The sequence below is a fragment of the Penicillium canariense genome (assembly GCF_028826845.1).
Source record: "Penicillium canariense strain IBT 26290 chromosome Unknown utg000003l_segment0_segment0, whole genome shotgun sequence".
Classification (NCBI taxonomy): Eukaryota; Fungi; Ascomycota; class Eurotiomycetes; order Eurotiales; family Aspergillaceae; genus Penicillium; species Penicillium canariense.
The window spans coordinates 770,065-796,265 of record NW_026622730.1 but is presented as its reverse complement, the minus strand read 5'-3'; the positions used below and the strand labels follow the sequence as shown (position 1 = coordinate 796,265).

General features: G+C 50.6%; 11 protein-coding genes across 11 annotated transcripts; 7 read left to right on the top strand and 4 right to left on the bottom strand.

Annotated features, from left to right (window-relative positions):
• Positions 1–2,034: 2,034 nt before the first annotated feature.
• Positions 2,035–2,357, bottom strand: N7482_005138 (uncharacterized protein; the record flags this gene model as incomplete). Its single annotated transcript, XM_056687263.1, has 2 exons — positions 2,035–2,040; positions 2,061–2,357. The coding sequence occupies 2 exons, from the start codon at positions 2,355–2,357 to the stop codon at positions 2,035–2,037; spliced, it is 303 nt and encodes a 100-aa protein (XP_056542818.1).
• Positions 2,358–3,347: 990 nt separating this feature from the next.
• N7482_005137 (succinate--CoA ligase subunit beta) lies at positions 3,348–4,767 on the top strand (the record flags this gene model as incomplete). The annotated part of the gene is made up of 5 exons (XM_056687262.1): positions 3,348–3,497; positions 3,548–3,624; positions 3,676–4,430; positions 4,488–4,609; positions 4,666–4,767. 5 exons carry the CDS (start codon positions 3,348–3,350, stop codon positions 4,765–4,767), a joined length of 1,206 nt encoding a protein of 401 aa, XP_056542817.1.
• Positions 4,768–5,221: 454 nt separating this feature from the next.
• Positions 5,222–6,356, top strand: N7482_005136 (uncharacterized protein; the record flags this gene model as incomplete). The annotated part of the gene is made up of 4 exons (XM_056687261.1): positions 5,222–5,304; positions 5,368–5,830; positions 5,887–6,081; positions 6,141–6,356. 4 exons carry the CDS (start codon positions 5,222–5,224, stop codon positions 6,354–6,356), a joined length of 957 nt encoding a protein of 318 aa, XP_056542816.1.
• Positions 6,357–7,916: 1,560 nt separating this feature from the next.
• Positions 7,917–8,604, bottom strand: N7482_005135 (NADH dehydrogenase [ubiquinone] 1 alpha subcomplex subunit 6; the record flags this gene model as incomplete). The annotated part of the gene is made up of 3 exons (XM_056687260.1): positions 7,917–8,183; positions 8,374–8,435; positions 8,562–8,604. The coding sequence occupies 3 exons, from the start codon at positions 8,602–8,604 to the stop codon at positions 7,917–7,919; spliced, it is 372 nt and encodes a 123-aa protein (XP_056542815.1).
• A 375-nt stretch (positions 8,605–8,979) lies between these two features.
• On the top strand, positions 8,980–9,674 carry loc1 (the record flags this gene model as incomplete). The annotated part of the gene is made up of 2 exons (XM_056687259.1): positions 8,980–9,300; positions 9,381–9,674. The coding sequence occupies 2 exons, from the start codon at positions 8,980–8,982 to the stop codon at positions 9,672–9,674; spliced, it is 615 nt and encodes a 204-aa protein (XP_056542814.1).
• A 1,015-nt stretch (positions 9,675–10,689) lies between these two features.
• Positions 10,690–11,565, top strand: N7482_005133 (phytanoyl-CoA dioxygenase family protein; the record flags this gene model as incomplete). The annotated part of the gene is made up of 1 exon (XM_056687258.1): positions 10,690–11,565. The coding sequence occupies one exon, from the start codon at positions 10,690–10,692 to the stop codon at positions 11,563–11,565; it is 876 nt and encodes a 291-aa protein (XP_056542813.1).
• Positions 11,566–11,824: 259 nt separating this feature from the next.
• N7482_005132 (putative hydrolase, alpha/beta fold family) lies at positions 11,825–13,567 on the bottom strand (the record flags this gene model as incomplete). The annotated part of the gene is made up of 6 exons (XM_056687257.1): positions 11,825–12,010; positions 12,078–12,206; positions 12,255–12,378; positions 12,438–12,518; positions 12,573–12,733; positions 12,791–13,567. The coding sequence occupies 6 exons, from the start codon at positions 13,565–13,567 to the stop codon at positions 11,825–11,827; spliced, it is 1,458 nt and encodes a 485-aa protein (XP_056542812.1).
• Positions 13,568–14,549: 982 nt separating this feature from the next.
• Positions 14,550–15,764, top strand: N7482_005131 (uncharacterized protein; the record flags this gene model as incomplete). Its single annotated transcript, XM_056687256.1, has 1 exon — positions 14,550–15,764. The coding sequence occupies one exon, from the start codon at positions 14,550–14,552 to the stop codon at positions 15,762–15,764; it is 1,215 nt and encodes a 404-aa protein (XP_056542811.1).
• A 610-nt stretch (positions 15,765–16,374) lies between these two features.
• Positions 16,375–19,761, top strand: N7482_005130 (uncharacterized protein; the record flags this gene model as incomplete). Its single annotated transcript, XM_056687255.1, has 6 exons — positions 16,375–17,739; positions 17,801–17,911; positions 17,969–17,986; positions 18,044–18,159; positions 18,210–18,862; positions 18,920–19,761. 6 exons carry the CDS (start codon positions 16,375–16,377, stop codon positions 19,759–19,761), a joined length of 3,105 nt encoding a protein of 1,034 aa, XP_056542810.1.
• A 665-nt stretch (positions 19,762–20,426) lies between these two features.
• Positions 20,427–21,024, bottom strand: N7482_005129 (histone H3 family protein; the record flags this gene model as incomplete). The annotated part of the gene is made up of 2 exons (XM_056687254.1): positions 20,427–20,773; positions 20,871–21,024. The coding sequence occupies 2 exons, from the start codon at positions 21,022–21,024 to the stop codon at positions 20,427–20,429; spliced, it is 501 nt and encodes a 166-aa protein (XP_056542809.1).
• Positions 21,025–21,510: 486 nt separating this feature from the next.
• derA (putative ER-associated proteolytic system protein Der1) lies at positions 21,511–22,257 on the top strand (the record flags this gene model as incomplete). The annotated part of the gene is made up of 1 exon (XM_056687253.1): positions 21,511–22,257. The coding sequence occupies one exon, from the start codon at positions 21,511–21,513 to the stop codon at positions 22,255–22,257; it is 747 nt and encodes a 248-aa protein (XP_056542808.1).
• Positions 22,258–26,201: the final 3,944 nt, after the last annotated feature.

The window sequence follows — 26,201 nt, the reverse complement described above, 5'->3', positions numbered from 1 at the left end:
CATTTTTGAAAGGATACCAGGATGAGGTGAATTGATAGTCGGGACGTCTCGAAAAAACGATGGGGCCCAGCGCAAAGTAAAGATCGTGGTATTAGATGATGTGTAAAATATGAAGAAACTCAGGGCACTTATTTAGGTTTCCGGTACTTCTTTGATCCTTTATTGATGCTTATGACTTTCCTTGTATAGCCTCGGTCATATTCGAGTCTTGCTGTCGTTTCACGGCCCCTCTCTTCAGACCAAATGAAGATCTAAGTAAAGCTGTATACATACACAGTCCCCATAAAATGGCATATAACCCTTCCAAAATTGTACCGCTCCATAATGTTCCCATGAGCTTTGGTGAATAGTGAAAGCGGATAACGCTCTTCAAGAGTGGCTTCGATCGCCGACGAGGCTGAGAACGCAAGATTACCGGCCCGATAGACACAAGCGAACAAGAATGTTGAAATGAATAAGGCGAAAGCTCCACGACATGGATAGAGATCGAAATCTAGCCTCCCTAAATACCACTTAACACTGGACCAGAGAGATTCCACTTCCAGTGCGGACGGAACTAACTCCAATGCCTCCACCCAGCGATGATTTACAACAATTTGACAGCGATCAGTTACAGCGGATGGGAGCAATGGAAATCTTATTAATCGAAGTATTATTAGTATCATTGTACTACTGTGCGAAACTAGCAGTGATTTGAGATTCTAGGAAACCACCTGTGATCATCACTCATATACACATTCGATATGCTCATATTTACCCATTTTAAACTCCAAGAAAGCTTCAATCCAGTGTGGAGGGTTTTCTCTCTCTCCACTCTTTCCCCCAGAAATAGAGAGCCCATATAGCTGGCGTAGTAAGGACCATTAGCCCCCCGAGGAGGACACCCAACCAGCCCATCCCAATACCATCGATTATCGGTATCACTGCCGCGGAAGCCCCAGCCGCAGTGAGTCCACTGACCAAATTCATAGCAGCACGCGTGGAAGCGGGTCTAGAAGCATTCAAATCAACAGCCAACATGGTGAGGGTGTTAATCGCGCCCCCGCTAGCGTTCCCACACAAAAACAACAAGACCAGAGGACCCGCTAGATGAACATGATAATTCATAATCCAGCCATAGGCAAGAATACATAGGCAGTAAAGATAGACAAATGGTAATGCCAGCCCCAGACGAGCCTTTTCCAGTGGTAAACGCTGAAGTTGCTTCTGAGATTGTCGATTGGGTTGGATATCCTCGCCTGCTCGGCGCGCATAATGCCGAAAGAATCGGTCCGCCAGTGTTCCCGCAGTCCAGCGAGTTGCCCATATGCCGGCAGTGAAAGGCAGGTAGCATAGTCCGGTATAGAGAGGTTTCAGTTGATACTTTCTCTCCAGCAAAGGTGCAAGACTACTGACAATGGCCGCCGAGGTGCAGTAGCAGGTAGCGCTGCAAAGAACGAGTAGGGCCACATGTCTATCTTGGAGAATCCTGAGAGTCGCAAGAATGCCTGGGCGTCGCCTGAATAAGATTTTTGTTTCAGAGTTAGGTTCATACTTGGTTGGACGGGCTAGTTGAAGTGCGCTTTTGTTCCAAGGCTGAGGGGGTAGACTACCGTTGCCCACAACTGCTCTGCAGGTTTCGCGAAGTAATGACAGCATAGTAACAATTATGCTTCCAGTAATGATGGCGACAAACCAGAATATACTCCTCCATCCCAGAAACTGTGTCAAGAGACCTCCGAGAGTCGGTCCAATTGATGGACCTATACTTGTCCCGAGTGTAGAGTAAAACGAGTATTTCCCTCGCTCAGCTCGTGTGACGAGGTCAGTAATGGAAGCAAATGCAACGACCGTGGCAGTACTGCTAGCGAAGCCTTGGATGCAGCGGAGGACAAGAAGAGCCGAATAGTTGGTTTGACAGGCCAATCCGATACTAGTGCAGAGGAAGATGATTAAACTGGCCAGTAGAATTGGGCGACGGCCGTATTGATCAGAGAGGCCAGCAGTCAACAACGGAGAAACGGCTTGAAAAACCTGCGTGGATCAGCTACCATTTCATACCTGCTAGGCTTGAAGCTTACCCTGAAGGTTGTAAGTGTCAGTAGAATATTTGCAGTTGACACGTGCAGATCTCTTGCTAATGATCCGATAGCAGGAAGATACATGCCACCCGCTACAGGACCCAGGAAAGTCCCCAACGAACAGATACATATCGTGAAAACCTTCTCCTTCTCTGATAGGATACAGTACAATGACTGCGGCTGCTTGGCTGTGGTTTCATTCTTGACGTCGGCCTCTTGCACATTGACACATTGGCCAACCTCTGTCGCAGGCCTGGCCAGATCATGAGTGTCGGATTCTGGCTCTTCCGACTTCATTGCAGCTGAGAAGCTTCTGAAGTGGGGGGAAAATCTGCTGTCGATCCCAACCCTCTCAAATTTTGTGAGGATCTCATCGTTAATTATAAGCACGGGAGATTTCTTGCATCACATTCTCGTAATCCCGACATATAATTATTACCCCTGTCATTTATACTTTAGGGACGATCGCCTGCAAGGGGCCAATAGTCTGACAATAGTCCCTGATAAGATGACGATCATACGGCATGCAGGGGCAGGGGATACGCAGCCCTATGACCTGCGATTGGAAAAGATCATCTAGTCCTATTGAAGCTTTTTTGTCTATTGTTATGATATAATGCTTCCAAGAATAAAGACTATGAGCTCACATTCTTCTCTGCATCCTAATTTATTCGATTGATCTTCAACGTTGCGTTTTCGTAGACCTACAAATAAGCAAATGTTTGCATTTTCGAGGGTTAGTCCCCAACAATAAATTCAATACCGAATTTGTCCTGAACGTCACCGTGCACTTCTAGTTACTTTGATTAGTTAGTTATGGGTGCGTTAGGTGCCTTAGGATGCCTTGGGCAGCATCGCGGCAAATAACTAGTTAGATGTTACCCGTTCTTTCCCCATGTTCTAGAAAAAATAAGCTTCCATGTCATAAAGCTAGCACAAATTCGGACTTTGGCCATATGGGTATAGTGTTGATGTCATCGCACAAAGCGAATAACTTGCTCCCCTACTTAGTGGCCTACCCCGCAATGATGAGGTTCTTGATAGAGACATCGAAACAGCCTTAACAGAATCAATATTTGGAACTCCTAATGTTCGGTCGACGTGCAATTCTACGACTATTCCAACAGGTCAGGCTTGCACTATTGTCACGCGACACAGAGGAAACTATAAGCTGATCACCGTGTAGCATAATGGGCTGTTCAAGCATCAAGCGCGACGGCTAAGTCTTCTCGAATACCATTCGCACAAACTTCTCAAAGATGTAGAGTTCATATAATGCTAAACAGAATGTTCTTCTGGGCTTACTTTTGCCAGTTTGATATTCCGGTACCTGATGGATTTGTCGTTGGGAGTCCAGAAGAAGCGAGAGAAGTGGTCTCCAAGATCAGTGCGTTACCTGTTGGGATTGGCGACGATTCATTACATCGTGAAAGTCTGGTACGCCGTTCATTACTGATTTTCTTAAAGACGCACCGTCAGTGGTAAAGGCACAGATCCTTGCTGGTGGGCGTGGCAAGGGGAAGTACGAGAGTGATGGCAAAGGTGGCGTTCGCATTATGAATTCGTGAGTTTTTCGAAGAATCACAACTCGAGACAACACCTAACTCATCTTTAGACCTATCGAGGCCTTTGAAAATGCCTCAAGGATGATCGGGTACTACCTCACAACAAATCAAACTCCACCTAACGGCCTCCTCGTCAAGAAGCTCTACATATATAAAGCCGTGGATGTTGCGCAGGAATTCTATGTCGCTTTAACATTCGACCGCGCCCGGTACATGCCTGTCCTCCTTATCTCCGACGTTGGGGGTGTCGACATTGAATCCAATGCGGACAAACTCCAGCAATACTGGTTCGATATGACACATGGAATCACACGCGAGATAATCTCGTATATCCAAGCCCAACTAGGCTTCGCGGATCCCGAAATAGCTGTGATAAGTCATATCCTTCACCAAATGGTCAAGTTATTCCGGGAGAAGGACGCCACACTCCTCGAGCTGAACCCACTGGTGCGCACACCAGAGGGGAATTTTGTCTGTCTAGATGCGAAATTCACTTTCGATAACTCGGCTAGATTCCGACAGCCAGAAATATTCAGCCTTGAGGAGCGTTTGCCTGAAGAGGAAGATCAGTATGAGGCATCCCAGTTGGGCCTTTCCTATGTCCGTCTTGACGGTGACATTGGAAACATCGTGAATGGAGCCGGTTTAGCGATGGCGACAAACGACCTTGTTGGCTTGCACGGTGGAAAATGCGCGAATTTCCTGGACGTTGGCGGGGGAGCAACCGAGCAGACTTTATCAAAGGCTTTCGAGATCTTGAATCGGGATTCGCGAATTAAGGGGATCCTCATTAATATCTATGGTGGTACGGGGCGATTCCCAGTAAAAAAAAATTGCCTCGGCTAACTTGGAGAGCATATAGGGATCGTTCGCTGTGACATGATCGCCGAGTCTATCGTCGCTGCTGCTGCTTCGACTGGGGGATTTAGAGTTCCAGTAGTGGTCCGCCTTCAGGGAACTAACTGTGAGAAAGGGTTGAAATTGGTAAGCGTATAAGTTTTTCATAAATTTTCAGCTTTTCTCACTAATCGTCTCTGTAGATTGAATCATCCGGGCTGGGCAATGTGACTGTCGAGCCAGACTTCGAGCTCGCTGCTGAAAAGATTGTGGAACTCGTGGAACTCGCGGGAAAACCTACTTAAAGATCAAAGTCGTGAATCTCTATTTTACACTGTATCAACCCATATAGCCACAGGAACTTGGTAAAAGAGAATTCGTTCAACTGTGGTTCTTCAGATCTTGATTTGGATCCACTAGATCGGCTTGTTTCCCTTTTCGGGTATGAAACCCCCTACGATCGGCGAAGCGCTGGCCTTTTTAGATCCTCGCTCTGTCTATTTTAAGAGCACGTTTTAGCTAGTCGCCCCACGGGGGACCAACATCTCAGTTGCAGTAGGTAACTCTCGATAGGGGTAGCAAAAAGAAGAGTTTTTCGCTTCTTGGGGCTTTTGCAATTTATCATCCATCACCTGGATGGACTGGACCTGCACAGCATTCAAGGAATCCGATGTCCTTCTAGTCCATTCCCCCTAAACCTAGTTGTGACATTTGTTTCACTTACTGAGAATTGCCTCATTTCCTCTGAATAGCAATACCATGTTCAGGCCAATCACGAAGAATGAGTGGCTTTTCTGTGGGGCATTGTTCGCGCAAGCCATCATCATCCTGGCACTAGAGATGTAAGTCAAGCATCTAGAGCGGACCCGTGTTTTGGACAGGTCTCACTCTTCTAACATGTGCAGATTTATCATGGTCGAATGGCAGTTGTGGGTTCATCCCAACATAATCCAAGTGACTGTGTCCTATGTCGTCCCGATCAACCTAGCCATCTTCGTCTTTACATGCATTTACGAGCTGATTCTGGCTATCGATGCTGTACATCACAAGAATAATTTGCTGCTGTTCGCTATCTGCGTCAGCAATGTCTGCATTCTCGCATTCTCTGGAATGCAGGCCCCTGCCATGAAAGACATCGCACGGAGTTTGCCCGCTGCCCGCGATGCTGAATGGCAGCCCCTCGTGGATATAGATATCGATTTCTGGGAACGAGTTGGTCCAGCTCATATCGCTTGTCCGATTATTTTTGGGATTTGTACCCTTGTCATATGGCCATGTGCCTACCAACTACACAAAGAGTATGCTTGGGCTATTTACCGGAGTATCCACGGTGATATGAGAATCAAAACTCGCTTTCTGACTTACGAGGTAAGAGTTCAAGAATTCCCAATGTTGCTCGTTGTTTCTCTACTCATCATTGGCAGATCTATCTTGTTTTGATCAAGCTCGATTTCTACTTTATCACGGTTTTTATCATGCAATATGATCTTATCGATGTCCACTTTGCAGAACCAGAGTTTGCATTAACACTTGCTATTCTCCCCGCATCATTTATTATGATGGTAATGGCTGTATGGTCTGTTCGGAGGGAATGGAAAATAGCAATGATTCTAATCATTGTGAGTCGGAAGAATCTCCCTTCGGAAATCATCGTTTCTTGGCTAATTTTGGCGAATAGATTTGCCATGCTGCAATCATTGCATACCTACTCAGTCGAATTATTGTGCTTTACGGGCATGGTTTCCGAGCAAACACGGCCGATAAAGACATGATGCTGCTCTTCGCCTTCGTTGCCTTGTTCCTCATGACTTTCACATTCATATGCGCGGTTGTTTGCACACTCAATTTTGACCGTGGATTGAAGCTAGTTCTTAACGAAAAGGCACCTATATAGACAGGATAAGTCTACTGGGTGGTGGGGCCTTTCCTATCTAGACTGCCGCCGCTTTTATGAGGGCGCTCAGGGTCATGATCACTGATTAGATGTCAGCATAGGCTTAAGATCTCGTGATCTATAAGACCACGCGGTCTGCGCAGCTAGTATTAGAAACTACCGCGTTTCCTTTATTATCAGGTATATAGTATAGCTTAGGCAACACTTTTAGAAGCTTATCTTTCAGTAACGCCCTGGGTTTTCGTCTTCCTTCCCCCCTATATCCTCAATCATAAGTATTTTCGATATACACTAACTAAGACGGGGTAAAACAGAATCGATATAGATCTACCAATCCTCGATATCCTACTGTTAGCCCAAGCGGCCGGCCAGCTACCTAGGTCCATGTATGGGTGCGACCGCGAACAGTGGAAGGAGGATGTTGAACTATATGCCCCGGGGTATCTAGCCCTTGAAGCCGCCGGTCAAGGCGGACAGTATGACCTGAATAGTCTTGCGATTCCAACGCAAATCCTGTATAACATAAAACGGGTATATCAGAAATCTTTGAAAACATTGAAATTGCGACGCCGCTTCTTTGATGTATACTTAATCGAGGAGCCACGCTCAACTTGTGTCACTTGGAAGCGAAAATAGCAATCGGATCCCTAACCTTAATTGGCTTTCCACGAGGACCTTTGTGAGAATCCTGCCCACTGAAGCCGTTTGAGTGATAACTCCCGCGGCCCCAAGGGGACTTCTTCATCGAGTTGTGGGTGAGCTATAAAGATACCCATATGTGTACTGCGGATGAACCCACTGCTGAATTCGAGAGATTCCATGAAATTGAGGCACGAGATCAGGGCGACTAGTTTAGTTCCCGTTGATTCGATACTATCATCAACAAAGCATCAGTTTGAGCCTTATCACTGGTTCCTGATACGTGATTTAATTCAATTATCGGTGGCTCAGGCCGCTCAGGGGTGTGCTCAGCTTTAGTGATCAAAAGCGGCGAGGAATGTGCACTAAAACAGAAAGCGAAAGCCAGTTGCCAGACATCATCCTGTTCATATGCAAGACACATACAACTTCGAGGCTCTCTCTGGCCGTACCGATCGGCCATCCTCACCAGACCAACGACTGTCGATCGAATAAGAGGCCTGAAAACCTATTGAGATACAATTCTAAATCTACCTTTATAATGACCAGAACATTTCAGTAATATATCCATTTCTTTCGACCGAGTTTCCAAGTACTCAGTCCAACATATCAGAGAACGGGCGTAGAGTGAATATGCATGCTTATGTTTCTCTGCGGCTTGATTGGCTCACGCTACCCGCAAGACGAGTACTAAGAAACCGATGTGGGTCGGATGTCAATGAAAGCAAATGGAACCAGGTTACGACGAACTGCTATGTCTTTAGGGGGAAAATGAAATAGAGATGATTTGACGACCTAGTCGGACAATATATACACATCATGTCGCGGTCGATGACGCAGTCTCACGGACTGCCATCCCACGGACTTGCGATAAAGGAAAAAGGATGAAAGGTGGTTGATGAGGTATCGAAAACAGTCTTTTCAGTTGCGGCCCTCCAGGAAGCCGGAGACGAAGTTGCGGGGCAGGCGGGCACCAGGGTCTTCCTCGGGCCGGAAGTACTTCATGACGTGGGACAACTGCTTCCAGTAGTTGAGGGTCTCCTGGAACTCGGCGTGGCTCTGGAAGAGCAGAACGTCAACGACGCTCAACTGGCTAACATAGCGGTGCTTCTCAAACTCCTGGCGGATCTTTGTGCGGATGGCGGACACGGGCATGTTCAGGGAGTACATGGTCTGAATCTCGGGGGACTGCAATTCCTCAAGGTCACACGTTAGCTTAACATTTCCATTGTAGTCATAGCAGCCATAGCCCGTCAATTTGTTTCAACAGCGGTTGCTCCTGGGATTATCATTCTCTCAGGTTGCTCAAAGAACAACAGAGGCGCCGATACTGGAGGCAAGGGCAGGGCGGATCCGGCTGATCACAGGGTAAACTGACCGCTCGGAGCCACTCTCGGTATGACTTAAGGACGCGGATTTTGGCATCGGTCAAGTTGACGGCTAAGTGAGAAAAAGCACAGCTATGTTAGCTACCTTGCACAGTTCGAACGGTCTCAATTGCAGGACAGGCCCTGGCGGGCGGTCGGAACACCTGATGGTGTAATGAATGAAGGAAAGGAAACGTACAGGCGCGCGTCCGCTGCGCGAGGTAGGTGGGGTTTATGGTCATGGTTGCAAGCGGCTTTGCATCCACTCAATCCAGTGCGATTCAATCTCTGGGCGGGAGGATGCGGAGAGAGAATTGGACGCTGTCGAGCTCTGGTGGTGGAGGTTTCGCAGTGAGGTTGGGTGGGTGGATTGGGCCCCGCTCACCGCCTTCCCGATCCAAAATTTCTTTCGCAATTTTGATGCCGGCGCAGAATGGCATGCTTCTGTTTCTCTCGGATTATTCTGATTGATTTTACAAACGTCTAACTTGAAGTTGCCGCTCTCGAATTACCCACTGTTGATCTATCTTGCCTTTTATTTTGCGAAAGAAATTCAGATCCCCCGTGCAATCCGACCTTGAATCTTCCTGCACCGTCAACTTCCGCAAATCCACCACATGGCGCCCACCAAAGGGTCGTCGAAGGGCGCCTCATCTGGAGGCGGCTCGAAGGGATCCAAGTTCTCGAAGGGATCCAAGCCTTCGAATCCCTCATCTGAATCTCGCGTGAGAAAGCCCAGCGGCAAGAAGAACGTGAAGCGTCCCCCGCCACAAGAAGTCAAGTCGAAGGCACGCACCGCCCCAGAGAACCTGGCGAGGAAGAAGAAGAGAGTCTATACAGAGGCAGAGCTTGATCTTCCCAAGTTGAACACAATCACACCCGTCGGAGTTGTCAAGCCAAAGGGCAAGAAGAAGGGAAAGACTTTTGTCGATGACCAGGTTCGTTCAATTTGCGTCCATGAACTAGATCCTCAGGCAAGATTGTTTCACTAACACTTTACTTTATTTTCGTGGTATAGGAGGGTATGATGACCATTCTCGCTATGGTCAACGCCGAGAAGGAGGGACAGATCGAATCAAAGATGATGAAGGCACGCCAACTCGAGGAGATCCGAGAGGCCAAGAAGGCCGAGGCCGAGGCACGAATGGCAGAGAGGAAGTCCAAGTTGGACGCAGTCAAGGACTCTATTCGGAACAAAAAGAAGGGCAAGGGTGGCAATGACAAGGCAGAGACTGCGTCTCCGGCCTCCTCAAAATCGGCAAATGGCTCGAAGCCCGCCAGAGGAACGCGCAAGAGCGTCTCGTTTGCCTGAAAGACAAAACAAAAAGTGGCTTGAAAGTGGTTATTGTCTATACCATATCCATGTACCTAGACGGGGTTTGGCGTTTATACCGGCTTCATTGTTACCTCTCCGATTCGAACCATTGTGAATAGCGTTGATCATATTATGTATGGAAGCTGTCTCCCAAAGCTTGATGATTCACATCCGACTTCTGATCCAAACACATGTTTTCTCTTTCCAAGATGTTCCCGGTCTCTAGAAAGTATTTCATAAATGTGTTAGCATGCATTTCTGGGCGATTCCTAATCCTCGTTGGGGATCCTCCAGGGACCGATGGGTAAATGTGCATTGCTTGCATATCTCTTGCTGGTATTTGGCTGCTTAAAAGTGTAAATACCCTCAACCCACATTTCCACCGCAAGTTTGTGGCAAGTTATAGTGAGAGGACAAACTTTGTAACGCCCACACCACCCCTCAATTAATCCATCCCACGGTAAGTTTTACCTAAACGATATTCTAAGGATTCAAGGGCTTGAAGCCACCTTGACTGGGACTTCACAGGCGCAGGTTCTTGAAGCTCATATTTATGGGCTGGGACGTTCTTGGGACCATCAATCCACGCCGGTATTATTTTGCATTTTGAAGAGAGGTCTGCCACCAGAAAAATAGACTGTCTCTTTCAACAAATTATAGTTCTTTATCTTAGAGCTTGAGTGGTCTCTGGCGACCTGATTTGGCTTGGGCGCACTATTGCTTCCGGTCAAATTCGGTCAACTCGCCGGAGAACGCTGGGCACGGACGTGGAGCACGGTTCGAATCGCGGGGAGACCTGCTATGCATATCTATTTAGGATGCAGCTGGTATTATTCAGTCTATGGGTACATCTGAATCTGGTTCAAGTCTGGGATATTGTCTACAAAGGCGATATAAATCTACAGTTCGGCATATTCCATCCCAAGCACTATCAGGGCTATCACCTACGAATACACTCACATGGTTACAATCACGACGGACTCTCAAAGCAAGATAGTCAACTATCATGAACATGGCCCAACCTTCCATCACTTCCATCCAGCTCACGCCCGAGGAGCTTACAAGTCAAACGATGAGCTCGCACAATCTCCAAGCTGCCCTCGAAGCCCTCCATCGAGACGGCATTCTTGTTCTAGAAAACGCAATCGACGTCACTCATCTTGACAAGCTGAACGAGCGCATGATCCCCGAAGCGAAGAAGCTCTACGCGAACAGAGACACTCACCGCAATTTCGGCCAATCCACCGGCAACATCCAACAGGAACCGGTCGTCGAGAAGGACTACATCTTCGAAGATATCATCGCCAACCCCTGGGCAATTTCCATCGTTGAGCACATGATGGGACCAAACCCCCAACTGCGCTTCTACAGTGCAAACACGGCATTCAAAGCGACCGGTCGCCAGCCTCCTCATATCGATGTTGACTTTGATATGCCCCGCATCCCATTCGGCTACTGTATCAACATCAATTTAGTGGATACATCACCCGAAAACGGTGCGACCGAGTTTTGGCTGGGAAGCCACACCGACACCGATCAATCTGTTTTCGATCGCGCGGCCAATAACCTGCAGATCAAGGCTGAGCTCTTGGAACAGAGAAGGAAGATCAGCCCGCCTGTTCAGCCCAGTTTACCCCAGGGCTCATTGATCATACGTGATTTTAGGCTTTGGCATGCAGGAATGCCGAATAAGACGGAGGATCCGAGGGTCATGTTGGTTTCGATTCAATTCCCGAGTTGGTATCGGAGTGACCAAACCTTCACGCTGCCGAGATCGTTGGAGGGAAAAATTAATTTCGGCCGACTTGTTCCTTATGTGGAGTGGGTTGACGAGGAATATGATTATTTACAGGGTTCTCATGATCATGATTTGACGCTGAAGGCGTGAACTTGGCTTAACCAGGCTGACAGCTAATCGGATCTAATCAATATTCTACGACTCCATCGGCGTGTTTGTACCGAGGTGACAAGATGATGTAATATTGTACTCAACAAGGAGCACTTGTCCAATCGGATATGGTCTACCAAAATTGCTCTATATATAGTGTATGTCCGAAATGAATTGCCGAAACATCCGCGCATGATCCGGGAATGCGAGAAATATTATGGCGCCGAGTGATGTATAGTAGATGTGTATAGTGTCGAACTTATTTGGGCAGCTTCATATCCAGCTTGCGGTTCACAGGGTGAAATTCAGGCTTTGGCGCCATGTCAGCATCTTTGCCAAGCCCAGCATGGCTGGCGATCCGCCCAGGCAGCCTCTCCAGGTGCTCAACTACGCCGGGGATCTGGGTGTCAATTTCATGGGCCATTTTGTTCAGGAAATTTGTCACCTTGATGGGAACGTCAGTATGAATGCATAGTATGCCGGCCAAGGCTCATTGGAATAATGTGACTTACTGGCTTGACAAACCACCGCGAACCACCGAGCTCGAACCAGCCCAGATGGCCGCCCCATGAAGTAGTCAGCATGACACCATAAGGAGTCTGGGTCATTTCGTGGAATGGCAGTGCGTCGCGCGAAGCAATCTTTCTTTGTCAGCGGCATGTTCGTACAGATCGGAAATAGTGACTTACAGGGTCATCTTCAGCCTGGATAGTAAAGAAGGGAATGCGGATTGAAAGCATTGCGTCGGTAGAGGCAGCGTCACGGTAGTAGGCACCTTCAGTTGGATAGCCCCATGTGGGACATTGCAGTTCCCTGTACAAGTTAAAGAGGAGATCATAAATACTGTGACAACAGCAGGACTGAAAGCATACCGGTCAAACTCATGCAGGTAGGTGATAGCCCGAATGGCCTCGACATCGATGCGCGGGTTCTTAGAGACTTCATCAACGTGTCTATCATTCTGTTAGAACTTGATTTTCGGTTCCTGCGGAGAAAGAGAAACTCACGCTTCAAAGAGCCTCTTCATGCTAGAGCCCATCGTCTTGCTGTACACTTCCTTTCCGATCCAAGAGCTCTGCAAGTGGACAGAGCTGACATCTAAGTTCCAAGGGCTAGCGCACAGCACAGCGGCCTTCAGTTGGCAGTCATCGCCCTCCTCCCCAAGATACTGCAGGAGCAATTAATATGCATAACTCAAAAGGAGGTAGGAGTGAATGAGACATACATTAGCGAGGATATTAGCACCAAGCGAGAATCCAATGCCGAAAAGAGGTCGATTAGGGAATGTTTTCCTGAGCCATTTCACTGACTGACGCACGTCCCATGTTGCTCGTGCATTGTAAAGTACTCCGGTGCTGATCTTAGTCTGTGCGCATCCCCGCGAGGTGACGACGCATGCCTCCCACGCGCCGTCTGCCACGAGCGGAGAAAGGATATGGCGCAGGTACACTTCGTGGGATCCGCCACTTAGACCATGGAGCACCACAAGCATGGGTTTCGTATCATCAGAGGAAATGCTTGATAATTCCTCTTCGGAGTAGAGAGATGTGCGCGGTGGCAGGCCGGACGGCTGAGTGTATTTCCTCGCCTGGTCGGTAAGCTCTCCCTCTGGAGGCATATTGTACGGCTGGACAGCAAAATCGATGGCATAAGTTCCACTGAACATCGGGCTATCTGCCTCAAAAATCTTCCGCTTATAGTAAACGGGGACATTGTCATGTTTCAACACCGTGTACATAGTCTGCAGATGGCCGTTGAACAGAAGAGGATTGAGATGACAGGTGTCTGGTGTCGCATCGCGGCAGATATCAATCAGGGAAGTCTGCTCGAGTGCGCCAGGCTTGCTAGACTTCTTGGTTAACACGAGCTTATTGTCCTTAGCGTAAAAGAACGAGATCCGGCCGCTCGGGCGCACCCATGAGAGAAGGCCCATGGCGAGCAGCCCCGATACGAGGAGCGATACGGGAAACGAGCTAAGTAGTGCTGATGCAAAATCCGACATAGAGGGTGTCTATCATGCAAATAACAATGCAAACGTGTTTAATAGGAAAAATTTGCACCGAGAAGGCTTTCTCGACGAGGTTAGATTTCTGGAAAACACAGGGAAAGCTTTGATAATGGGCAACCTCGGCACTTCCTGATCGGGTTTGGGTGACTAAGCACGCATATCCCGTTATCAGCAGCTGAACGGGTATCTCCACGTGATCATAGTTTTGCATTGCTGCCTTATCTTTGCAACCTGGATATTAGTCAGCAGTGGGGGGTCCCCTCCCTTCAGCATGCGCGCGGGTCATGGGACTGCATCTATCGCGTGAGAGTCAGTTGACACGGTCATGGTGGAGGGACGGGAGGCCGTTGCCGCAAACTACCTTAGGGCTGAAGTGCTGGAGGTCTAGTGGGCATTTTTCTGCTAAAAGCGAGTGATGAGGCGATGATGCTCAATGCGGCAATCTGGTTCCGCATGCGGAATCCCTGGATAGCATCCGGCGCCAACACTTGTCCCGTTCGGCAGTTGGACAAAGAGGATTGTCCGGGATGAAATTCCTGCGATGCGGGACGTCCGCACTGAGAGTGTTGGAGGACTTTTGAGTGCTGCATCGGGATCAGCGGACAAAGAACGGGCTATCGCCGCGATGATCAGAGGGCCATCAAGCCCTATATGTAATGATGATAGCGTTGCCGACCAACCCTTTTGTGACCCAACCCCATGGTCCGTTTTCGTGCAACTTTATCTTTGTCCAAGCCCTACTTGAAGGTCAACAGATCCTTCTCGTCTTTTCCGTGTTTTCTTTTTCCCCTCTTGATAGTGCTGCCTTCTCCTCGTCACACGATGCATTGCGCCTTTCCTGCAATATGATCTTTCAGCACAAGCCGCAAACCCATCATCTATCACTCTGAGTCGCCGATTCCCCCCCCTCATGCGGTCTAGTCATAAAAGGACCTTGAAAGCGCTCTGTTTCAGACACAAAGAACAGAAGTTGCACATGCTCTCCATGGCTTTAAAAGAGTCCCCATCCAACTTGCCAGAGCGCCTCCACCGAGCTACTGAGAAGCTCCGAACTGTCATGAGAATGAAGTCTTGGTCACCGAGTCGTTCGCGGAAGCAGCAGAAGAAGGACGAGTCGGGCCGCTGCTATCTTATGGAGCTGCCCACGGAGCTGCTGCTGGAGATTGTTTCCCACCTGAATTTGATCCCGGAAGCCGCCTTTGCGCTGACCTGCAAGCGCATGTTTGCGATCTCCGGAGAAATACTCAAATCTAAATCCCTCCGATTCACTCGAGACTTTGCGCCACTTTTCCATCACTACCGCAATGGTCACAACTTTGTCACGCCGCGATGGCAGTTTATAAATCTACTGGAGAACACCCGTTGGCGTGTGTGCTCTAAGTGCTTGAAGCTGCACCCCCGGGTTGCATTTGCCTCTCGAGAACTCAGACGCAAATCGGATAATCGAACATGCAATGTGGGCGAATTGGCAGGAATTGTTGACCTATGTCCCTGCAAGAAATTGACCTTCCGAGATAAGCTAGATCTTGTGGACCACCTACGCATTCGGAAAATCTCGGTCGATGCCTTGAAAACACAGTTCGGAGACAGAGTTGGCGACCGGTACTGCTGGCATTCATGCACGGAGCAGTACGGTTCGACCGAGCTGAAGGTGTCGCTGTTCCCCGAGCTCGATGAGGAGGATCAGTTGGTTATGCGTACAGAGTATCAGCTCACGACCGAGTCGGGCCAGGTGGGCAAGGAGGAGTACATGACTCCGCGCTTTGGATGCGCTCATCGATCCGTCGATCTCTGGCTTTCCAGCGTCTATCAGACCACCATCTGTCGTCTCTTCGACTCTTTCTGCGCCTCTTGCCGTCGCATCTCGGTCTGCGGCGCCTGCAATACCGCATTGAAGTGTCCTCGGAAACAGCCATTCCATTCCGAAGAGTCTGGAAAAGATACATTTTACTTCTGGACACAGCGAAACCTTGGCAGCTCAAATCCCATCCCCGACGCTGCCTGGGGTATTCAGCGGATCCACCCCGCGGAACCGTCGATCGGCGTGGAGAACTGCAACGAGCTTTGCCCGTGGACGGTACGGGAACATCCACCTCTCGCATTTACTCCAAGTATTGGCGAGGAGGTTATTGAGCCTGCCATGAGCAGCCAACCTCTCGATTCACTATATTCGTCCATTCGCATGTTGTAAAGGAAAGGTTGTTTTTATGTATAATTTGGAACCTGGCGTAGGAAGGACATCACATCACGAGCGCATTAGAGGAGGAGTTTGGAGGAGAACATTTTTCGATTGCATCGGTCGTCACATGGCGTTATTTATTTGAACACATTATTATGTGCCTTATTTGTTTGTTTATTTTCAAGATGTATAGAGGCTGTTCCAAACGAAGTACGGTGACAGCCAAGTGAGCCAATCTCAACGTTATCGCCACGCTTATCAGTTATCGCCTTTATCAGCTGACCGCCGCGAGTTTCTCCGCCCCGGCGCGGAAACGGCAATCGTAGGCGCTTGCTTCAACATCGCGCGTTTGGACGGGGATTCTAGCGAGCTTCTTTCAGCTTGAATGAGCGCATGTCGGGGCCATGAGCTTCCCACCACCCAATTCCGGTCAATACCCGCAGTACATCCATCCTTCGCAGTATCAGCCTGGGCACGTCGCCCCACCGCAGTTCCCGTACAACCATGTCGCGCCGCCCCCTTCGCCGTCGCCATACAATGGCTACGGTAAGCCGACTGGCTACCCCCGGGAATGATGCCGCAGCAGGGGTGGCATCAGTATGGCCATCACTTTACACAGCCGATGTCCCAACAACCACAGCAATCACAACAGCACCCGACCCTACAGCCGTCAGCCCTCATCCACCCGCAGCAACTCGCGCAACCCCAACATCCGACTTTCTCCCAGCCGCAGCAAATCCCCATGTCGCAAGTGCAGCAGTCTCCCATCTCTCAACCTCGACAGTCTCCTATAATTCAGCCGCACCCATCTCCCCTTCATCAGCCACAGCAGCCGTCTCCCCGCCTGCACATGCAGCAACAATCCCCCCGAATCCCGATACACTCGCAGCAGTCTCCCCGACCTCAATTTCAACAACAGTCACCTCTGTCCCAGTTGCAGCAGCATCAGTCCCCTCTCCCCCAATTTCAACAGCTGCACCCCCGCGTTCAACTGCAGCAGCAATCCCCACGTCCTCAAGTTCTGCAACAATCTCCTCGGTCTCAACCGAAGCCGCAGCCACCTCCACAGCCGCAGCCACATCAGCACCAGCAGCAGCCACATCAGCACCAGCAGCAGCAGCAACAGCAGCATCAGCAACATCAGCATCAGCAACATCAGCATCAGCAACATCAGCAACCATCCCCCACCCCCAAACCTCAGGTGATTCCACCTCAACCTCGACCACCGCCTATGCCGCCGGCGCCTCCACCATCACTGCCCCCAGAGGAGCCACAGCATCAGTTCATCAACCCAGCCGAGCTGTTCGTCCAACCACCACTTCCTACTGCCCCTCGACCCAGATACGGCTCATCATCCCAGTATGTCGACCCAAGTGATCTCTCGACATCGATTGATCTACCTCCGATGCCATCCATCGCGTCGTCAACGCCTCCACCAGAGCCCCAACTGCCGACCCAGAGAGCTCCGGCGGCTAGCCCTCAGCAAAAGACGAAAGATATCCCAAGACAGTCAGAGATACATATTCAGGCTCCACCTCCACTGAAGCCGGTTGCCAAACCGGAGCCTATCAAACCAGTACTGGTTAAAACGGAGTCCGCAAAACCTCAGCCCGCACCTATGAAGGAAGTAAAGCAACCTGCCGCACCACCAATACGACCTCAGGCATCCACTCCGCCCACTAAGCACGCCATTCCCCAAGTCATGATTCCGGCGCCTTCTCAGGGCTTCCAGGCGAGCACTCCGAGGCAAACTCCAAAGAAACCACAGGCGAAGAAGCAGCTTAGCCAGCAAACTACTGACAAGGTTGCCAAATCGAGCAAACCTCCGGTGGATTACCAGGTCTTGTTACTGTCATTAGCTGATGAATATCTGAACGCTGCGCATCGACACGGAACCAAAACCGCTCTGGCGACCAGCCAAGCGGATGTTGAGGAGTACTATAAACTAGTCTCTACGGGGCTTGGCTGCTTGGAGGCTGTTTTGAAGGTTGGTTGTTTCACATTGGCTGAATACAGGAGTCCCTTAACTAACTGATCCCTTCTGACAGAATTGGCGGCTCCAACCTCGCAAGGAAGCTCTTGTGCGACTCCGTTATGCGCGGACACTATTTGAGGAGACGGACAATGACCTTGAGGCTGAGACAGCTTTGAGCAAGGGCGTATGTTCCTTTTACGAAACTCTTCTCAATCAAGCAACTAGCTAACCTCTTTAACAGATTGATCTTTGTGAACGAGTTAGTAATTCTTCTTTTGACGGTTAATCTGTCGAGGCATAGACTGACCCGTCTTAGAATCGCATGCTGGACTTGAAGTACAGTATGCAGCATCTCTTGGCACGCATGCTCCACAAAACCAATCCTAAAGCTTCCTTGAAGGCTGTCGATGGTATGATCCATGATGTGGAAGCGTATGTAATATGTATATCCATCAATTAGAATGTGTTGCTAATAATTACAGATATCGTCATGCGGCTTGGGAGTATACCTTCCGCTTTCTTCGCGTGACCTTGTCACTGTCTTCTTCATCACACCAGGACTCTGTACAAGCCCTGCAACACTTGAGCAAAATCTCCGCCATGGCTAATCGGAACGGGGACAAGGCTGTGTCAGCAATGGCAGCAGTTGTCGAAGCATTGGCGCACTTGCAGCAAGGTGCAGGGTCCGATACCATCGAGCAAGCACAGCGTGCTGTAGCTGTTGCGCGAAGCCATCAGCTGAACGACGAGCTTCGGCATATCCCACAACTCGTCACCCTCATCCAAATGGTCGATATCTGTTGTAGTCTGCTGGAGTACGACGTCAACCAGTCTTCTCAAAAGTTGAAGGTTATGCAAGCTTTGGTGGACGAAACGCTGAACGATCCTAATTGGCGCGCCGATGGATCATTTTCTGTCCCTCTGAATGGGAAGTCTGCCGGGCCGTCCTCCATCGACACGGGTGATATCCTTCAGGTTCAGAACGGCACATTGTTTCTCAGCTTCACTTGGCTTCCACAGCATGATCTCTATGCGCTTTCCTACTTCTTGAGCTCGATCACCCTGAGTGCCAAGAACTCTTATGATGGTCGAAAAGCGGAGCAATATCTGGACGAAGGCCTTCGAATGATCCAAGGTAAGTCATCAGTTTCATTCCTTCCTTTTCGGAAAGATTTTCTAATTACTTCCGTAGGGGACTTCAAAGCCCCGCAAGAGATCCCCGAGTCAATGGTGAATGCCACTCGGCGTGTCGAATGGCGGCGGTCTCTTTACTGCAACTTCCTTCTGCAGCGTGTCTTCCTAGCCTGTGCTCGCACTGAGTGGGATCTGGCTACCCAATCACTAGAAGAGCTCCGGCAGTTCACGCAGGAGAGTGGGCCTAACCTGCCAAGATCCATTGAATGCTTGATTCAATACGCCGCCGGCACTATTGCACAAGCCACCGGCGACCTGGCGGGTGCATTGAGCATCTTCCAATCGCCTCTACTATTGCTCTCGCCATCAGCCAGCAAAACCGCACGTAACGACCCATGCCGGGACACGTGCATCCTCGCCGCACTCAACACCATTCTCATTATTCGCGATCCATCTCACCCGTCACATTTCCATCTTCCCACTATCCAAGCGACCCTTGAAACATTCTGTCAAAACGGTCCAAACAAATACATCCAAGCAGCATACTACCTTGTCTCTGCCACCGTGCAGACCGAATCTACCATTCAGACCAAGACATTCCTCCAACATGCTCTGCAGTCCGCTACGGCCATCAGCAACACCCAGATAACCTGCATGACCCTAACCTTCATGAGCTGGAAGTACTTTCGCGGTGTGGTCGGCGAACAGGCGGAGAAGAGTGCCCGGGCGGGACGCGCGATGGCGAAGAGAGCCAATGACCGCCTTTGGGTCAGCGTCACTGACGAGATGCTGGCTGAGACCTTGGAGCGCCAGGGCAAAGGTGACGAAGCTCGCGGTGTACGGGAAGAAGGTCAGCGGCTTATCACCGGTCTGCCGCCTGGCTTGAAACGTCCCGCCTGAGACCTTTGTGGTTTTTTGTAACAGCAATCCGTTCGGCAAGCGATGTGATTCGGATTCGCTTCATGTCTGTTTATGGGGTTTCGTTTATCTCCTCGGGACGGCGCTTCGTTTATGATACCATTCATAGCTACATTGAGAAGGCGTTGTTTCTTTTTATATCCTCTCAGGTATTCAGCCCGTAGGGTGGAATATATGGTATACGATGTACACATCTTGCATCGGCAAGAAAACAACAACATAGAAATAACACATTAGAAACCATCCAGACGAATTCATATAAGAGGTCAAAGCTCCCTTGAATGGAACGACAAGCGTTGACACGACTCTCTCTCCAGCACTCCTCATTTTTCACACTACCTATAAGGTAAACAAGGTAAACAAGAACACCAGCATCCATGCTAATGTACAACAGTCCTGGTATAATCGGGAACCCAAACAGTCGCACCAGAATGTCGCGACAAAAGACAGAAAATAGAAGACCAGCATAACACCGCATCAAGTGCTCCATGCCCATAATACGCCAGCAGTCCAGCTAGGCGCAGCTGCCCTTAGGCAGAGAAGCCCAGCAACCGCCTGAAAAGAAAACACCCAATTAAGATTAAACCGGCAAAAAAGCCCCTCAGAAAAACGAGAAATCGTCGCTCGCTCAATGTACGACCACACACCTACCCAAGCCCACCCCACACCCCGCGAATCCTGCGCGCAAGTTGGATATCCTTCTGCATGATGGTGACGCGCTTCGCATGGATCGCGCACAGGTTCGTGTCTTCGAACAGGTGGACCATGAAGGCCTCGGCGGCTTCTTGGAGAGCCTGGATGGCGTGGGACTGCCAGCGCAGCTCGGCGCCGACGTCGGCGGGGAGCAGGTCGAGGGCGACTTCGCGGACGAGTCGGGCGAAGGGCAGCTTGGCAATGAGAAGGTCGTAGGAGCGTTGGTAGCGGCGGATTTCTTTAAGGGCCACGGTGCCGGGCTTGTAGCGGCGGCGCTTGCCGGTGGGGGTTGGGTCGCCGGCTGTTGGTTTTATGTTAGATACGGGCTAATTGGCTTGGACAGGATGCTTGGGGGTCTGAGGGCGAGTGGAAGCTATGTCTGAGGGCTTGAGACGTACGTTGCACATTCGATGGTCGCTTTCCTGCGGGCCTTTTTCCTGCTCCTCCTGTGGACTTGCGCGCTTTGCTTGGTGAGCCGGTGCTGGCGGCGGCGCTCTTCGCCGGGCGGCCTCTGCCGGCCCCTGCCTTTTTCGCTTTTGGTGAAGGTGGCATTGTAGTTGTAGATGTGAGGTCGCGGGCTAATGCGCACGAGCGTGGGGTTGTAGCGGGGTGGTCGTCCACGGACAAACGATCAATTGAGCTGAAGTGCGCCGGCAGCTAATTGTTTTCCTGCACCTTATTCGCGTCGGGATTGTCGCCCTTGCAGGAAGTGTTTTCGCCGTCGCTGTGGAAGATCAGGCGGACAGGAAGTGCCTCAACAGCAGACTCGACGTGCGCGGGGAGCAATAGAATCGCAAAAAAAAAGAGGATTGAAGGGGGGCTGGGGAAGTGCCAATATGAACTCTTTTCGTCCTTAGCGCGCCCAGCCCCCGTGATTTCGGACTGGCGACGCGTCGGGGCACGTGACAGGCGGCGCAATCTTATCGATCGTCACTTTACTCCGGCCGATCTGTCTACCTGGTCTTTCCGCATATCCGACCTCATCCCGCGCCATTGCTTCCCCCAACCCCACACTCTGCCTCCGCTGATACCGATATCATGGCTGATCTCTGGGGAAACAACGGCCAGATAGGCCAGTTTCCGCTCGAGCAATGGTTCTACGAAATGCCTCCCGTGACCCGATGGTGGACTGTAGCCACCGTGGCGACCTCGGTGCTGGTACACTGTCACGTTGTGACGGAATTCCAGCTGTTCTACAGCTTCCGTGCCGTGTACGCCAAATCCCAGTACTGGCGCCTCCTCACGACTTTCCTCTACTTCGGGAAGCTCAATCTCGACCTCATCTTCCACGTCTTCTTTCTTCAGCGGTACTCGCGTCTGCTGGAGGAATCGTCCGGCCGCTCGCCGGCGCATTTCGCTTGGCTCATTTTCTACGCAATGACCTCGCTCCTCATTATCTCACCTTTCCTTTCCCTACCTTTCCTGGGAACCGCGCTGTCTTCGAGTCTGGTTTACATTTGGGCGCGACGGAATCCGGAGACCCGGTTGAGCTTCTTGGGAATCTTGGTGTTTACGGCGCCTTACTTGCCGTGGGTGCTTATGGCGTTCAGCTTGGTTGTGTACAAGACTGTACCGAAGGATGAGATTTTAGGTGTTGTGGTTGGCCATGTGTGGTACTTCTTCAACGATGTCTACCCGACTCTTCATGGCGGCCATCGTCCGCTTGATCCGCCGATGTGGTGGCGTCGGCTGTTTGAAATTGCCGATGGGCGTCCGAGGCCCACGGATGCTATTGATGTCAACCAGGACTTTGCTGCGGCAGGTGCTGCACCAGAGGCTCGATGAATGTACCAACCGGGTCTCCTTTAGATTGCCATTCTTTTCGGTGGCCTCTATATACCAAGGACCTCGGGTTGATCGCAGTCTATTTGACAGACTTGGAAGAAGGTTGACGGTCTCCTCAACTCAGGTCTGTCAGGTCTGCGGAGGACAGCATGCCCGTGAGTATTGAATCCAACGGGTGTTGACATCTTCGTTCCGATTTTTCGAACGGTTCTGGTGTCTTCGCAACCAACAAGCCTGCGCGCCGCTGCGTGGGGGAGAGTTAGACCAGCTGCTCCAAGCTTCTTGGTTACACGATGCGGTTGCTAAGAAATGAGCAAGGGCTGGACCCTGCAAGCTTTCCCTTCCGCCACGATCAAGTCATCTCTCAGTCTGCTCATCACGTGGATAGCAACTCATGAACGTGGAGATGCGAGACGGTTGTCGATGCCTTTATCAGGAAGGATATGCATGTTTTTTTTTTATGTTGATCATAGCGAAGATACCCTATTAGCTTTATAATACACCTTCAATCGTTGCTATTATCGTTTGGCCATTCTCAGGGGAAATGCTTAATGATGTACCTGATTTGCATTCTTTGTGTGATGTGCAATTGTGGACTGCTTCGGCGAACTTGATAGCACCAATATCGATGGACTTATACTTTGATGGGACTCTAACCTGAACCGTTGTTCCTTACACCCTTGGGACTCCCGCGAGCCATACCTAAATATGTATTCGACCAATACTTGAATGGTCCCCCTAAAGCAATACCTGTCCGGCGTTGATTTCATGCTGAGCTATGAAAAATTCAAAAGATTATAGTCAACTTAGCTATTATGATTGGTTGTATAATTGAAAAACGGATGTAAATCTTATTTTGCTCCCGCCCCAATAATCCGATCTCGACAAAACCCCATGCCACTTGCACGTAGAAGTGCAGAATAGCCAGCAATCTACCACTCAGCACCGTCCACCTGTCCTTGTCCTCTATCCTCCCAGTCTCACATTACATCATACCACAGCCCAGCCGCATAGCCCCCTAGCGCCCAGCCCTGACAGCAGCGTCCGTGCTGACCCCCAATCCCTGATCCTCGCCAAAAATGGCATCAGCCAAGGCCAGCGAACAACTAAAACTAACCCGCATCCACCACCCAAGCCCCCTGGGCACTTAGTCCCCGTACCCGCCCTCATTGGCCGCGCCGTCAAACTACACACACCCGGCCCCCCAAGTCCGTCGCGAACGGCAACGGTGTGCATCATCACCTGAATCGCACCCAAAGCGGCGCAATACCGCACTATTTTGCGATCAGCGAGAACCGTGTCACGGTGAATGTTCAATCTACACAACATGGCCCAACCGCGCCCCGTCGCTGGGGAAACTACCGTGCGCCCTGTCTCGGTGGGGGAGTACACTGTAAGTAAAAGGCAACGATAATCTGGAGTAGGACTCCGCGCGCTATCCTGTACTCCGAAGTGGGCAGGACGCGTGCGTGGCAGGGTCGTTTCCCGCTGCGGCCTGACCACTCACATCATATCCTGGTCTCCAGCCGCCGATCTTGCGTCGATGGGGCAGGAATCTGGAGTCTGGAGAGAACGGAACCAACTCAGACAGAAGGGAGCCGGCATTTGGCTGTTCGGACCGAAACCGACAGACATCAGCAAGGACTGGAAGGGGAGTATACAGCCGGTATAGCCCAACCCGACAAGAGAAAGAAGCATCGTGTATGGTGTGGTGCACTACAGTCCACCTCCTATCTGCGGAGCACAGCCTTTGACAAATGAGCTACGTTGCAAGTGCTATCTAGATTTTTATCAATCGCGATCGGGAGAACCCCCAGGAAAGATTCCCTAGTCACGAGTGTCGCGAACCTAGGGCTAGCACGACACAGATTCGCATTCGATTGTACTTCATCCCGACGCAGCAGTGGACTTATCGGAAAATCCTACCCTCACCCGGCAGCAACAACCGCCCCAGCAGCCCTGCAAATTTTTCGCCGTTTGGTGAGCGTACCAGGGCGCTGTTCGTGATTATTTAGGGGTTCTGAGGGTCTGTGGGCCGCTGGCTATCCGGCGAACGGTGTTCGGCGTTTTGTAGGGTTTCCTTCTATGCTATTTAAGGCATTGGTCTAGACTGTGTACGGTTAGGTTAATTGCTGACGAGGCTGTTGACAATAGATTGGATGAAAAGTGGAGTGGTTCCCTTTTGCTTTTTTTCGCTTTTTTCTTTGTCCCCAGTAATACGGTAGATACGGTGATACGAGTACGACCGGACTCAAGTGAGCACCCCGTACGGAAGAATCAACTAAACTACTGTAGTTACGGGACGTGGTTAGACTATGAGGCAGATGCACGGAGCGGATAAAGGATAAAGGGTTTGGTTTTTCTTTTGCTTTGATTTGGGGGTTGGGGGGTAGGGTAGGGGTGTTTAATTTGGGCTCCTGCACCGTGCCCAGTAGACACTTCAATAGTATCCTTTGGTGGACCAACTACAGTACATTTAGTATTGTAGTTGCAGCATGGGAGGTATGGGGCAGAATATAATTACAGTATACCTTGCGAGGGCGTTCGGCCGAACTGATTGCTGAGTTAGGCCATTGCAGATATTTTCAGGACGAGGCACTGTCACTGGGCCAGCCCAATAGGCTTATCTGCGGCCTTGGACGCCTTTCCGCCGCAACGGTCGCCGGATTGGCGTGGGAACGCCACACCCTGCACATTCGGGATGTCGCGGATCGGTGGCGGTGACTCCGACAGCCGATGGGACCTCGCTGAAAAGCAGGTACTCGGCACACGACAGAAACCTCGGGGTGTAGCCTGCCACTGCAACCTCAGGCATCATCGCCCCAAGGGGTCTAGAGCAGTGTCCCGATAGGGACTAGGCGCGATAGTCTATACCAGTCAATACGCGAACCTCGGCCCCGAAAATGGCTGTGCCAAGCGTGCTGAGCATCATCGTGCAGATATGGGGAAGAGCATCGTTAAAGATAGCACAGGTGAGCGGTGTATGGACTACTCCATGCTCCATGCTCCACGCGCCTTATGATACATCCCCCAATATCAGTATCTGACTGCCTAATCTCCGCCACGGCACTGCCTTCCCTAGAGTTTGGGGGCAAGGCAGCCACGATGTGTGCATGGACAGGCGTGCGTAACCTGGCGCCAACCCTAACCAGATGCAGCATGAAACTAGCCCGGCCAGTCACTCCACCCAGCCGGCCCACGCAGGCGATCGCAGCCCGCCCGTGGCGCCGTTCCATGAAAAATACCCAACATTACCACCACGCTGACCGCCGTGTACATCGACATACAGCAGAATACACAGAATACCCACTAATAAGGATTCGCCCCACCGGAGGGCCGCACCAGCCAATCACCACTCTGAGTGATCATCCGGCCACAGCCACGCTGGTCAGCCTCGGTCCAGTCAGGAGGTGCCGCCGGCGGGTGGAGCGTAAAAAGAAAAGTAGAAGGAAAATAAGTAAACTTCATGGGCCCAACCCACTCACCACGCAGTCCCGCGCAACCAAGTGGGGATGAGCACCAACCAAATGCCTGACATTGCCCTTTTGCCTTTTGCCCCCTGGCATCGATCCGCCGTCCCCCGTACCGGTATTACTGGTAGTTTACCCGTTTCCTGGAGAGAGTACGGAGTACCGCAGGTTAATCTCCCCTGGACATGCTTTTCTTGCCATTCCGCCGCTCTGACTTTCTGACTTTCTGATTGTCTGACCTTCTGACTTCCTCTTACTCTCAACATTCACTCCTTTCTGCTTTGGCCTTAGTCTTTCCCCACCTATCGCTCCTTATTATCGTGGAAGATCCTCCCGGAAGATCCTCCCCTATTAATTTGCTCGTGTTTCCGCCATCCACCGAGCCCGTCTGTGCTCCTTCCCGCGAGCTCTTTCTGGCTGACCCGCCAACCCTCACTCCCTACGACTACCTCTCAACCACGCGACTCGACCCTA